This window comes from Malus domestica, chromosome 17 (genome assembly GCF_042453785.1).
Source record: "Malus domestica chromosome 17, GDT2T_hap1".
Lineage (NCBI taxonomy): Eukaryota > Viridiplantae > Streptophyta > Magnoliopsida > Rosales > Rosaceae > Malus > Malus domestica.
The window spans coordinates 31,222,183-31,236,669 of NC_091677.1; the positions used below are offsets into that span (position 1 = coordinate 31,222,183).

Here is a 14,487-nt window from a genome sequence, read left to right on the forward strand (position 1 = left end):
TTGGCAAATTATGGGTTATGTGTGTTGAGTTTTAAGTGTTTGATTGTATATATCTTTTCATAGAGAAACAACAACATAAGAATACAAGATATATAGGGCAAGGTGTGATCAACACACTGATCACCCTTGAATCACTCCTACATGGCAGCTTCGTAAAACAGGGAGCAGAAAGAAGGCAAGGCAAAAAGCTTCTAACCACCCTAGAAGTATGGGAAAGAAGATACAAGATCTAACTAGAAGTAAGGTGACAACTACACCCTAATCATCAACCTAACCAACATCTCCGGATACCCTCTTTTGACTTTTATTAGACAATATGGGGTGACTGATGCTGCACTGCGCATACTGATGCTGCATATGATTGATGCTGTATATGGAATACCCACTCTTGACTTTCAATAATGTGGGATCGTTTAGGTTTGTGCATGTTGTTTAATTACTTCTTAATTTGTTTCAAGTTTTGAATTTGCATCGATTTTATCTGAGCATCAGTTGCTTTGATTGAATATTTACTTGAATTGGTTCAAACTGTTTTACCCATCTTGAATTGTGGATTTGTTGCTTCAAAAGCACTCGATTTGCATCTTTTTGCTTTGAGATTTTTCTTATTACTTTTGTTGCTCTCGGTTAAGATTTGAGCGCTATCGATTAGAAGAATTGGTGGAAGAATGTGTAAACAAAAACTGAGTTCTGCCGCTCAAGCGCTATATAAAACTGAGTTCTGCGCATTACTGAGTTCTTCTGCTCAAGTGCTAGCATTACCGAGTTCTTAACATAGAATGATATATAACTGCTGCATTTATTATGTCATTATGCATGCAGCTATTTTTACAAGTAATAAGGGTATGATATCTGTGGTATGATAGCTGAACCGAGTACATTATGCATGCAGCTATTTTTACAAGTAATAAGGGTATGATTGTTGGTAATTGTTTATTAACAGGATCGAGAAACGGATGTCGTTGGACTATCGATCACAATATGGTGTGAAGGATATGAACAGAGTGAATATAGAATCGAATGTATATTCTGACAGAAAGGGATTTACAAATATATAGATATGCAAGTAACCTTTCTGGAGAAGTTGTGTTCTTCAGGAGAAGTTATGACTTCTCAGGTTGGAATATAACTGTTGATATCCTTTAATTAATTAATTAATTATATTATATTATATTATTTTCTTTATTAATTAATTAACTTATTTCACTACAATCATATGTATATTAGTACACCAATGTTATGGTATACCTTCACATATGATTACACATATTGTGAAAACCATGTTATCATAATCATATTCCAACATCTCCCACTTGATTATGATGACATAAATGGTTTCCTATTCTGATTTGTTTCTCAAGAGTATTACTCATAAACAAATTGAATGTAACATCAGATATGTGGCTTCTTTACCTGGTGCGCACCATTCCACTTAATCTGATGACATTTTACTCTTTAGTAAAATGGCATCATATCCAAGTAACTAGGACAAACAATCCATACCCGGTTACAAATGATGACTTAGCCCCGCACTATACGCCACAGTGTTATATAAATTATTTCTTGAAGCTTATTATGGATTTTACTTTCAAGACGATTTATTATAACCTGGTTACCTCGCTAGTGCCCTCTATCTTTAACCGACCAAGTACTAAAGAACCAGATAGAGTCGCATCTACTTGTCCATGTTTCAGGCGTCCCTAAAACCATACAACGATGCCCGTCGCACGTCTCACTCTACAACACATCTAGATGTTTTGCAAACCCATTGTAGTCACATGCTCTCTGAATTTTTCCAGAGACAATCCCTTGGTCATCGGATCGGCCACCATCTCTTCGGAAGGTATGTAGTCGACCTCTACCTCTCCTTTCTCCACTATATCTTGTACATAGTGATATTTAACATCAATGTGTTTTCCTTTGGAACTATTTGCTCCACTCTTTATCAGAAAAATGGCGGACTTATTATCACAAAACACATTGACGTGCTCCTTAGGTATACCTATATTTAAATTATCGATAAATCGTTTAGCCCATACTGCAGTACTAACCGCTGTGCTACAAGATATATATTCTGCTTCCATGGTAGACTTTGCAACACAGCTTTGTTTCTTACTTAACCAAGAAACAGTCGTTCCTCCAAACAAGACAATGTTACCACTTGTTGACTTTCTGTCATCCAAGTCGCCTGCGAAATCTGCATCGCAATAACAAACTAAATCTAGATCATTTAATCCGAAACATAGTTTCATACCTTGGGTGCCTTTTAGATATCTAATAATTCTCTTTACTGCCATCCAATGTTACTTTCCGGGGTTGGATTGATATCTACTTACCAATCCAACTGCATGACATATGTCAGGTCTTGTGCTGGTCATAGCATACATCAAACTTCCAACTGCTTGGGCATATGGAACATTTTGCATATCAATGATGTCTTGTTTATGTACCGGACACATATTTTTGGAAAGCATCATTCCTTTACAAACAGGTGTACTAACTGGCTTGCAATCTTGCATATTAAATCTTTTAAATATTTTATCCAGATAATTTTGTTGATCCAAATAGAGTGTTTTGGCATCTCTATCCCTAGTAATTTTAATTCCTAGAACATAAGATGCTTCTCCCATATCTTTCATTTCAAATTTGGATCCCAAATATGACTTAGTCTTTTCAATCATATCTATAGAGTTACCTGCAAGTAAGATGTCATCTACATATAGTGACAACACACAGAAATTATCTTGGCACTTCCAAGAGTAAACACAATGATCCAATAGATTTATTTTGTAACCCATTTCCATAATGGCTTGGTGGAACTTTAAATACCATTGTCTTGATGATTGTTTAAGGCCGTACAACGACTTTCTTAATTTATAGACTTTGTTTTCATGTCCTTTGACATGATATCCTTCGGGTTGAATCATATAGATGTCTTCCTTTAAATCTCCATTCAAGAATGCTGTTTTGACATCTAACTGATGAAGTTCTAAATCCATTATAGCAACAATTGCCATAAGAATGCGAATGGATGTAAACTTCGCAACTGGAGAGTAAGTATCCACAAAATCTATACCGGGTTTCTGAGTATAACTCTTAGCTACAAGTCGAGCCTTAAACTTTTCCAGGGTACCATCTGATTTGTACTTTTTACGAAGTACCCACTTACAACCGATGGGCTTTCTTTCATTAGGTAGATCAACCAATTCCCAAACTTGATTTTTCTTTATGGAATCTAATTCTTCATTCATTGCTTGTTGCCATTGTTCAGACTCAAAACTATCCATTGCTTCTTTATAATTCCGTGGGTCTGGATCTCCCACTGAATGATCTACCTCCTCAAGATTGAAAACAAAGTGATCTTTCAATCTTCTAGATGGTTCCCTTTTTTCTTTTACTCCCACTGATTTTATCATTTCTCCCACTATTAATATCTTCCATGATAATATCATGATCATCATCCATGTGTATGTCATGATCGACATTGATATGATCACCCATGTTAATATCTCCCACTTGATCATTGTCAATGTCAACATCATGAGACAAGTCTAAATCAAGATGAAAATCTTGAGCATCCGTAAGAGAATTGTCTTCTTCCAAAGATTCCAATTCGTGTATTGGTTTAAACAAATCAGTAGTTTCAATAAAAGTAGCATCTCTACTTTCGATCAATCCTTTCTCAGGATGATAAAACCTATATCCGATACTATTATCAGGATATCCTATGAATTTACATTCCAAAGTCTTTGCTTGTAATTTATTTCTTAATGGCTTTGGAATGAGGACATGCGCTTTACGACCCCAAACTTTTAAGTTTGATAAATCGGGTTTGCGCCCATGCCATAATTCATATGGAGTTAGTGGCTTGGCCTTTGTATGAACTTTATTCAATATATATGCTGCAGTAGCCAAAGCTTCACCCCAAAAATGTAGAGGTAAGTCAGCATAAGACATCATAGATCGCATCATATCCATTAGAGTTCGATTTCTTCTTTCTGCGATACCATTTTGTTGCGGTGTATAAGGCATAGTATAATTATGCCTTATACCATTCTCTTTGCAGAAATCATCAAAGGCTTCAAATTCTCCACCTCTATCACTATTAAGGGTCTTTATGGATCTTCCCAATTGGTTCTCTACTTCGGCCTTAAACTCTTTAAATTTTTCTAAGGCTTCATTTTTATGCTGCAAGAAGTAGACATATCCATAACGGGAATAATTATCGATGAAAGTCACAAAATATTTCATTCCTCTATGGGTTTTTGTTCTCATAGGTCCACATAAATCTGTATGCACTATCTCAAGTAAATTTGTAGAAATCCAATGCTGAGAAAATGATTTTCTAGTCATTTTTCCTTTAATACATGATTCGCATGTATCAAAATCATGTGCATTTATTTGAGGCAACATTCCATTTTTACTCATGCGTATTATTTTATTTTTATTTATGTGACCTAAACGTAAATGCCATAAATATGACAAGTTTTGAACAGTAGAGACAAAGACATACTCGGAAGAAATACTTTTATTAATACAAACTGAGTACATATCATCGAGTCTTATTCCCCTTACATAAATATAACCCTTTTTCCCAATAGTGACAGCACCATTCATGAACCTTGTCTCAAAACCTTTCTTTTCTAGGACAGAAACAGAGACAAGATTCCTTCTTATATTTGGTGCAAACAGAACATTTTTAAGTACAATGGTAGATTTACTATTGTTGATTTTGCAATCTCCTTCACCCAAAACATCGACATAAGTATTGTTGCCCATGTAGAGACGATGTTCTCCTAGTGCTTTCTCCTTGAAATTGATGAAGCAACTTTTGTCCTTACTTACATGACGAGTTGCTCCTGAATCTATCCACCATTGTCCTTGATCTTCAGCAATGAGTGCTTCAGAGATAGTCAAAATTAGTTCTTTAGGATTTTTGTTGTTTTTGCGTCGTTTTGGGCACTTATACCTATAATGACCAGTCTCTCCACAATTGTAACATGTACTCTCCTTTCCTTTAAACTTGTTCTGCTTGCGGTGTCCAAACTTTTTAAATTTCGGGCGCTTGTTACTACTATGTGGCTTGTGCATGTGTTGCTTGTTTTTCTGAGAATCTTCCGCTATGAGGAGGTTGGCTCTGCCTTGTCCAGTTTCCTTTTTCCTATAATTTTTACGAACTTCTTCAATAGCCAACATTGCAGGCAATGTATCCATCGTTAATTCAACTTGACCATAAGTCATGGAAGTAACTACATTTTCCCAAGAATTTGGGAGGCTACCAAGAAGAACACTAACTTGCATTTTATCAGAAACTGGATGGCCAGCATTGGCTAAGTCTTTTTCCATTACTTCCATTTTAGTAATATGATCAACCATAGAATCAGTTTCCTCCATTTTTGTCCCATTGTATTTCTCAAGCAATAACTGAATGTATGTTTGAGATTTAGGACCATACTTCTTTTCAAGTACATCCATGATTTCTTTGGACGAATCATATTCTTCATAGAGAGGTATTAATTTATCTTCCATGTAATTGAGGATTGTGGCCTTAGCCAATTCATTATCTTTCACCCATTTATTATAAACTCGAGAGGGCCCAAGGGGTCTCTCGTCCTTGATAGTGTACAAAGTCTTGTCATGGGTTAAAAGATAAGTAATCCTTCTCTTCCATATTCGATAATTAACGTTATTCAACCACTCAATTTTAAAAACTTCGGATTTGGAAGATTTAGTTGCCATAGCTCAGAAAATTACAAAACAAACACAATACTTAATACAAACTTAAATACAAATACAAATACTACTAGTGTACTTTTAATTATTACAAGCCACAAATACTAATTGTTCTTAATAAATTAAAGACTAAAAAACAAAATAAAATAATAGATAGGAACTTATTTATTTATTATTATTTTTTTTTAGTAGCAAATACCGCACGCATTCACAGAGGTTTTGTCCAATTAGTGAAAGACGAGTACTTGTTCAGGCGATCACGTCGATAGAAAGCTCGTGGATTTCTTACTTGTCTACTTGGCCAAGTGTGATCAATTCTTCCTGTATTTTCGTACACAAAAGCAGTCTCTTCTCGACTACTGGATTCTCTTTCAATTCTCAATGGTCTTGGCCCCCTTAAATTTCTTGCAGTCGAAATCTCTCTTTGTGCCAAATCAGGATATATAAAACCGTAACGGGTATTATGTTGATCCAAATAATTAAGCACTTTGACTCTAGAATTCCGAAAATTAAATCCTTGCTTCCACGTTTGATCTTTGTCACTATTATTCAAATTATTCCACAAATCAACTCTATGAATGAAATTATTAGGGTAAACGGGATTAATTAAACCTGAATTTTGTTCAATCGTAACACCCAAATGAGTAGGAAATGGCTCCAATTGCAGCTGTCCAGAATTTTGCCTAGAGGAGGAGCCCACTTCAAAGTTTCTGTCGATTTGACTTTGCGTAGAACCAAAAAATCTGCTATCTTTGGTTGCTTCTCCACGTGAAACCCCTGATTTTTCACATGCACTGTCAGAGTGCATTGAACCAAACCAAATGTTGGCTTTTGTGTTGTCCACACGTGATGCCTTTTCACATGCACTGTCAAAGTGCAATGAATCAAAAATGTTTTTGACTTTAGCCTGCGAAAAACCACTTTCTCTGGGAAAAACCACTTTCTCCCCAAAAACAAATTCTTTTTTATTTTTAAAGTAGTCTTCTTCTTCTTTATTTCCAAAACACTTTCTCTGGGAAAAACCAGTTTCTTCTTTCTTCTTCGTTCCGCAACCCGGCGGATAATCTCGAACAGCAGAGATTATTTTTCTTGGAGGATATCGATGCGGTTGGTGTTGTATATTATCACGAGAGGACGAGACCACGGATGAACGACGAGACCACGGAGGAAGAACACGACCACACTGCTGAGTATTATGAGTCGATGAGATTCTGCGGCGAGTCCACGGTGGAAGGCGAGGGCGTGAAGGGTTTTCTTTTCGAGCCGAAAGTTGCGAGTTCGAATTCGGATTTGCAGTAATTTGAGAGCAACTTCGAAACAAACTTGATGGTGCAGGTAAATCCCTTGGACTTGGTGACCAAAATCTAGGAAAGGGATTTGCACTTGTAGTTTCAAATTCTTGTGTAGATTCGGTTTTTGCAGGCAAAAATCCCGAGTGAAATGTATTGTCTGAGGGCCTAATGGGACTGTAAAACCTTTCTGAATTCTGATAATTGTTGGATGAATTTGTATGATGAAATGGTTCAATTTCAGAAAGAATTTTGTTCTCTGTCGAAAGTAATGGTGTAAGGGAATAAGGTTCAAATTGTTGGGTTAATTCAGGCCTAGGTTCAAACAGGTTGTAGGATGGGATTTCGAATGATTGGGTATTTTTGTGAGTTTTGGATTCTACAGGAAAATACTCCGATGACGATTTCGAACTTTCAATCAAAATCGGTTCAACATTCTCCTTGGTCATCGACGTCCTCTTCCCTAAATGCTTCTCAAGTTGAAACTTAGAAAAAACGTTGTTGGATTCGTTACTTGACGGAGAGGAAGTCTCAGATTTTGTTCGAGACGTCCTCGGATGAAAACTGGGCAAATTATCTTGATTCATGAAAACCTGGCTCTGAGGCCACTGTTGGTAATTGTTTATTAACAGGATCGGGAAACGGATGTCGTTGGACTATCGATCACAATATGATGCGAAGGATATGAACAGAGTGAATATAGAATCGAATGTATATTCTGACAGAAAGGGATTTACAAATATATAGATATGCAAGTAACCTTTCTGGAGAAGTTGTGTTCTTCAGGAGAAGTTATGACTTCTCAGGTTGGAATATAACTGTTCATATCTTTTAATTAATTAATTAATTAATTATATTATTTTCTTTATTAATTAATTAACTTATTTCACTACAATCATATATATATATTAGTACATCAATATTATGGTATACTTTCACATATGATTACATATATTGTGAAAACCATGTTATCATAATCATATTCATCTGTGGTATGATATCTGAACCGAGTACATTATGCATGCAGCGATTGTTTCAGTACAATTGCATCTTCTTCTGCTGATGATATCAGTGGTATGATATCTGAACTGAGTACATTGCCTGCGGGTCCTGACACCCAGCGTCATGTCTCTGCTATACGGCGGAAGATTACAATATTGGGGAGTAGACTTGATAGCTTCCATCAAACTCCCTGATAAATAGCACATGTAAGTCATCACAGTTGACTTGTTTTAATGCATACACCAAACTGCTATTGGAACAAATATAGGAACTGAACACTGTTGTATGCTCTTCTTTCATTTCCGGTTTCTATTAGTCAAAGTAGCATGTGACGGGGTTTATTCCCAAGTTATGAGTTCTTTGAGTTCGTATTTCATGTGATCACCGTTTGTGATAGAAGCTCATGAAACTTTTGATCAAAATCAAACATAGTTATAGTAAGATAGTCCTTCATAATGTTAAAGATACTTCTGGCTATCATTGTATGACATTCTTTATGCTGCCATTTTTGAAACTCAGATCAGAGAGAGAGAGATGAATCGTCGAAAGGATATGATAGGAAATTTAAGATCGAAAGTGAAGCAGACGGCTTCAACATTGATGTCCTAGTCTTCCAACCGAGATAGCTTGATGGGGCCAGAAATAAATAAAGCAGATGGCTTCAACATTGACGTCCCACTCTTCCAACCCTTCAATTTTTTATTTTTGCTTTCAAATATAAAATATCCCCATTAACTTTTCTTCACATTTTGATGAGGAAAAATGACTGAAACATGTAATGTGTTTACTTATATTTGAGAGACCACTGATTTAGCCAATCTCAAGTTCGTGCTTCTTGAAATTTTGTTATAAAACACAGTGAAAGTAAAAAGTGGGCGGTGAAATAGATAAAAGGATTTGACTGAAAATAGTGACATGAAATCTCATAGAAAAAATACAAATTGAATTAAAAGAAAAGCTTTCTCGGCGACGGTTTTGATGAAATGGTGGAGGGCGAGGTTGAGGACTTTGGGGGAAGGGGAATCCCTCTGCTTTCTCGGACCCCTGCAACCTTGTCAAGCAGCTTTCCTGGCTCGGGGTCTGTTAGTAGTGTCTTCTGAAATGACTGCGAAAGGCATGTTGCAATAATAGTCAGACGAAGCTCTCCGTTGTAGCGATCATCCACAACAGCCCCAAATATTATGTTAGCAGAAGGACCTGAAAATTTACAATAGTTTGCAGACTTCATTAGGCCAAGGAAAGGAGACAAGAAAAAAGGGCTACCAGCACCAACCACAAGCAATAATTTACGGCTTCCCCCCTCATCTTCGAAAATGAAAATGTAAAGGTAGGAGAACTGATTCCCACCATGGGGAATGTAAGATGTAAATCCTGAGGAGTTGGTTCGAGCTCACTAAACTCGTTCCATAAAACTGAAGAGACCACTTTTCAATATAGTCAATGTTCTCATTAGATTAATACGGAAGCAAAAAGAATTTCAGGGTCCCTTTCTTCCTTCAAAATTAAAGCATAAAAACCCGTAATGTTACCTGAGACACTCTGTTGACTTCCTGCAGGGTTATGTCCTTTCCACCTGTGATATTATACACAACGCCAGTAGCTGATTGAATTGAAGATCCAATCAGAGGAGCCAAAGTCGCCTGTTCAGCTGCTTCTTCTGCACGGTTTTGCTGGAGGAAACACCTACTCCGAGCATTGCAGTTCCTGAGTTTTTCATGACTGCCTTTACATCTGCAAAATCCACATTCGCCAATGTAAAATGCAGTTTCATAAAGCAGTATTACAGAAGACAACATTCCGAACCACATAACAGTTAACTAACAAGATGTGAACGGTAAGTAGTAACTAATAAGCTCATGGTGTCTACTTATATTATACTTCACCTTTTCAAATGTAGTTTCTCCCGTTCCTGTTTTATACAGTTCATACACCATAGGAGTCAAAAATACTTTACTCAGTTTGGAACAAGTTTTCATCAGTGAAACGACCAACTGCCACTGCCATTATTTATACTTCAACTTAATACCCGTGTGTGGAATTCAAGCCATGAATAAGGATTTCATCCAACCTGCAAGGAATTCAAGCCATGAACAAGAAAATGAGACAAAGTGTTAGAGTAAAATTGGCAGTTCCTAAACAAAACGCCCGAGTCTGTAATCTTAGACTAGTGCTTGTTTTCAGTTGTAATTATTTTAGTCTAAGTTTGTCTCACGTGCTCTCGATCACAAAATGGCAAGCGTTTCAGAGACATCCATTCAAGTAAGTTTGACATGCATATGCATTCACATGATATAAGTTTTTGTTCAATGGGCTGTTTAGCTTTAAGTTTATAATAATTGAGGTTTGGGCTTTACATATTAATTAATTTGCTACGACTTCATTTAGCTTAATTAAAGGTCCATACATATTAGAGGTCGCATTTGGTGCGATGGCAAGTGCCTTCGCCCATGAGCGGTAGGTCTCGGGTTCGAGACTTGGGAGCAGCCTCTCTATAAATGGGGGTAAGGCTAGCCGACATTCACCTCTCCCAGACCCTGCGTAAAGCGGGAGCCTTGTGCACTGGGTACGACATTTTTAAAGGTCCATACATTAATATGAGAATTATATATTTGGAGTTAGATGCCATGCATTTAATATGTGGATAAATTTCGGATGGTCTTTAGTTTTATCTCTTCACTTAGAGATCACTTCAAACTCTATTGGATTAGTTGTTTTAATTGATTAGGATGACAAGTCTGATCTTTCTTTTTTCTTCGGCCACGTGCTTAATCTAACCGACCTATATATATATAGATTCATCAGGTTAGGGTTTGGTGGTTGCTGCTCCGTATCAGAACATATATATACATTGAGAGCAGGCATTTATTTGTGAGAGCATGCGTTAGGTTTTCAGAAGTCATCATCGTATCATAATTGTTGGTTTTGGTTGCTGCAGCATGCATTGGAATAGGCTTTGTTTTTGGGCTGTCGTTTTTGTGCTTTAAAGGGATATTTGAGCTTTAGTCAGCAACACTAGCAGCACGGCATATATTCCTTCAGTGTTTTTTGTTGTCCATGCGCCGCATGAATTAGATTAGGATTTTGGTTGTTTTTGCTGCATGAAATATCATTTGAAAGCAACGACATGTGAGCAGCCCGTGTGCACAGAGAAGGAATTTTCATGAAGAAAAATCAGTTTTTATTGAAGGTGTTTTCAATGAGAAAAATATTAGTTTTGGTTAACTGATTTTTCATGCTCTTTAATTAGAAATCAATTATGAAAATGTGCCTTGTGATTTTCATAATTGATTGATTTCCAAAAATCATTTCATTACATACATTATGCATGATCGTGTTAGTATCCTGCAAAGTTCGAGGCGACAGTGATTGACGGCCGCGTTAGTGTCGTGCCACTTCAACTCGAAGGCTGAAGAGAGATCAAGTAGCAAAGCGCGGAGACAAACCTGCCTACTAGTATGCGTGTCTAGTTGATGAGTTTTGTAAGTCTTTCTGTACTTATTTTTCTTAGTGTTTGTCCTGGCTTGAAAGCCCGAGGATTTTCCCAGTGGTGGGTTTTGCCTCGTTAAATCCTACATCATGTGTGCACTTTTTATTTATCGTTTTAATTGCATATGAGTATGATAGTTTGATATGTGATGTGAATGTGGATTTAATTTGAAAACTGAAAATTAAATTGAAAATTGAATTGGATTTTTAAATTGGAACCTATTCACCCCCTCTAGGTTAAACTAGTACCCATCCTAGAACTTTCAATTGGCACCAGAGCAGGTCACTAAAAATACCTAGTGAGATTCGTGGGTAGTCTAGGATGAATCGTACTATGGGTTCAGTTTCTCATCCACCACATTTTGATGGTGACAACTATGCTGCGTGGAAGGCGAAAATGAAATCGTTTTTGTGGGCACAAGATGACAAGGTGTGGCTTGCTGTTGAAGAAGGTTGGGAACCTCCGACGATTGAAGAAACCAAAGGTAAAGGAGAGTCCTCTGTGTCTATATCTAAGCTTAAGCCTAGGAAAGAATGGAGCAATGATGAGCGTAGCTCTAGCACTTTTAACCAAAGGGCTTTGAATGCTTTATTCACAGCCGTTTCGCCTGAACAATTCAATTACATAAGTAAGTGTACAACGGCGAAAGAAGCTTGGGACATTCTTGAAGTTACTCATGAGGGTAACTCAATTGTTAAAGAATCCAAACTTCAACATCTTATCACAAAATTCGAAAATATCACAATGTCTGATGATGAAAGTTTCTCTGACTTTTATGCTAAGCTTAGCGTAATTGTCAATGGCTGTCACAATCTTGGTGACAGTATTCCTGAGCATAGGATTGTGAAAAAGATCTTAAGATCACTTCCTATGAGGTTTCATGCTAAGAGGACGACGATTGAGGAATCGAAAGATCTAAACACCTACAAGCTTGAGCAATTGATTGGGTCTCTGCAAACGTATGAGTTAGAGCTTCCTGATTCCAAGAAGATGAAAAGCATTGCTCTCAAAGCTGTCAAAGAAGAAGAAAGTGATGGCTCAATTGAAGACTTGTTCGAAGATGAATTGGTTGAATTAACCATGCAAATTATAAGGTTTCTCAAGTCTCAAAATTCCAAGGGTCATGAGCAACGAACCAACTCAAGTTCGAACTCAAAAAACTTTCGTTCTCTAGATGTCTTACATGACAAAGCCTCTAGATCATCTAGAACTAGTGAACATAAGAGTTCTAACAATAGGGTTCAATGTCATGAGTGTCAAGGCTATGGACACATTGCTTCTGAGTGTGCAAACACTATTAAGAGAAAAGAGAAGAAGAATAGGGCAATGAAGGTCACTTGGAGCGATAGTGATTTAGGGGATGCATCTACGTCAGAATCTGAGAAGGATATGATTGCGTTTATAGGAACTGTTGATGGATATGACACAGAAGGTTCATTTGTTGAAGAATCTGACTTGGAAGAAGTCTTGAGAAAATATTCTGATCTCTATGACATCAGTGTGCAAGTAAAAAAGGATAACTCTAACTTGAAGAAGAAACTTGCATTTGTTGAAAGTGAAAAGAAAGAAGCTGAAGTTGAGCATCAATCTCAGTTGGACAATGGAGAGAAACTACGAGAGTCGCTATTAGAGAAGATTCACATTCTACAAACCACAATTAACACTCTCTCATCTGATAAGAAAGCTCTTGAGGATGAAGTGGTTGAGATGAGAAGAAAAGTTCAGGAGTTGAGCATAGGTTCGGGGAAAATTGACAAGATGCTTAGCTATGGAAAAAGTTTTGGAGACAAAGGAGGTCTAGGATTCTAGTCTACAAAGACTAAAAGTTCCTCTTCTGTCACCAGATTTGTCAAAGCCTCTGATATTCCTAGTTTGAAAGTAGGTGACGATAAATGTTTAGGTCTTACTCCCGAAACATCTACAATCTTTGCACATGTGTTAAATCCTGTCAAGACTTCAATTAATCTTAACAAACCCAAACAATCTAGGAAGTTCATTCCTATATGTCATCTTTGTGGGATTCCTGGTCACATCCGGCCTAAGTGCAATAAGCTTAGAAAGAAAAATTCTTATCAAGAAAACTTGCAACTACACTCATAGCTTGTGAATGAGGATTCAGAACCACATGTGTTTTTGCACCATTTCATTCTTGTTGGAACAATTATATTCTTCTCATACAAATGATTATTTTTTTTTTTAAAAAAAAACATATCATTTGTGTGTTGCATTTCATTATTTTTTTCAAAGCATTTGTTTAGGGGGAGCTTAACAATATGAAAGAACATTTCTTTTCATGTTTATCTTTTCAACTATTGCACTTGTATTCTTTTCCCTCCTGCTTTTGTCCCCACTTTTATTCTTCCGAAGAGGTTCTAGTTCACAGAAAGGAAATCTTTCTCCATCAGAAAGGAAATCTTTCTCCATCACATTTTGTTATGTTCCACTTATCTTCCGATGACTGCACCTGATGGTTACCTCTTTGGCCTTTGACCTTTCTAGACAAAAAGGGGGAGAAGTAGGAAGCTTATATTTAGGGGGAGAAGTAAAATTTTGAAAACCTGGTTGTTTTTTTTGTTGCTTGCTTTTATAGATAAATGTTTCATTTTCTGCAACGTTTATCTTTTGTACGTCATAGGTTTTCTTGTTTGAGTGTGTGCAGGTTACATACTTCAATGTTATGCATGGTCATTAATTTTATTAGTTGTCTGTAATTTTATGATTGAGGGTTTTGTCTAGGAAATGCCAAAAGGGGAGATTGTTAGAGTAAAATTGGCAGTTCCTAAACAAAACGCCTGAGTCTGTAATCTTAGACTAGTGCTTGTTTTCAGTTGTAATTATTTTAGTCTAAGTTTGTCTCACGTGCTCTCGATCACAAAATGGAAAGCGTTTCAGAGACATCCATTCAAGTAAGTTTGACATGCATATGCATTCACATGATATAAGTTTTTGTTCAATGGGCTGTTTAGCTTTAAGTTT

General features: G+C 36.7%; 1 protein-coding gene across 1 annotated transcript; it reads left to right on the forward strand.

Moving 5' to 3' along the window:
* Nucleotides 1–11,844: 11,844 nt before the first annotated feature.
* On the forward strand, nt 11,845–13,320 carry LOC139193478 (golgin IMH1-like). Its single transcript, XM_070816504.1, has one exon. The coding sequence runs from the start codon at nt 11,845–11,847 to the stop codon at nt 13,318–13,320; it is 1,476 nt and encodes a 491-aa protein (XP_070672605.1).
* The last annotated feature ends 1,167 nt before the right edge of the window (nt 13,321–14,487 follow it).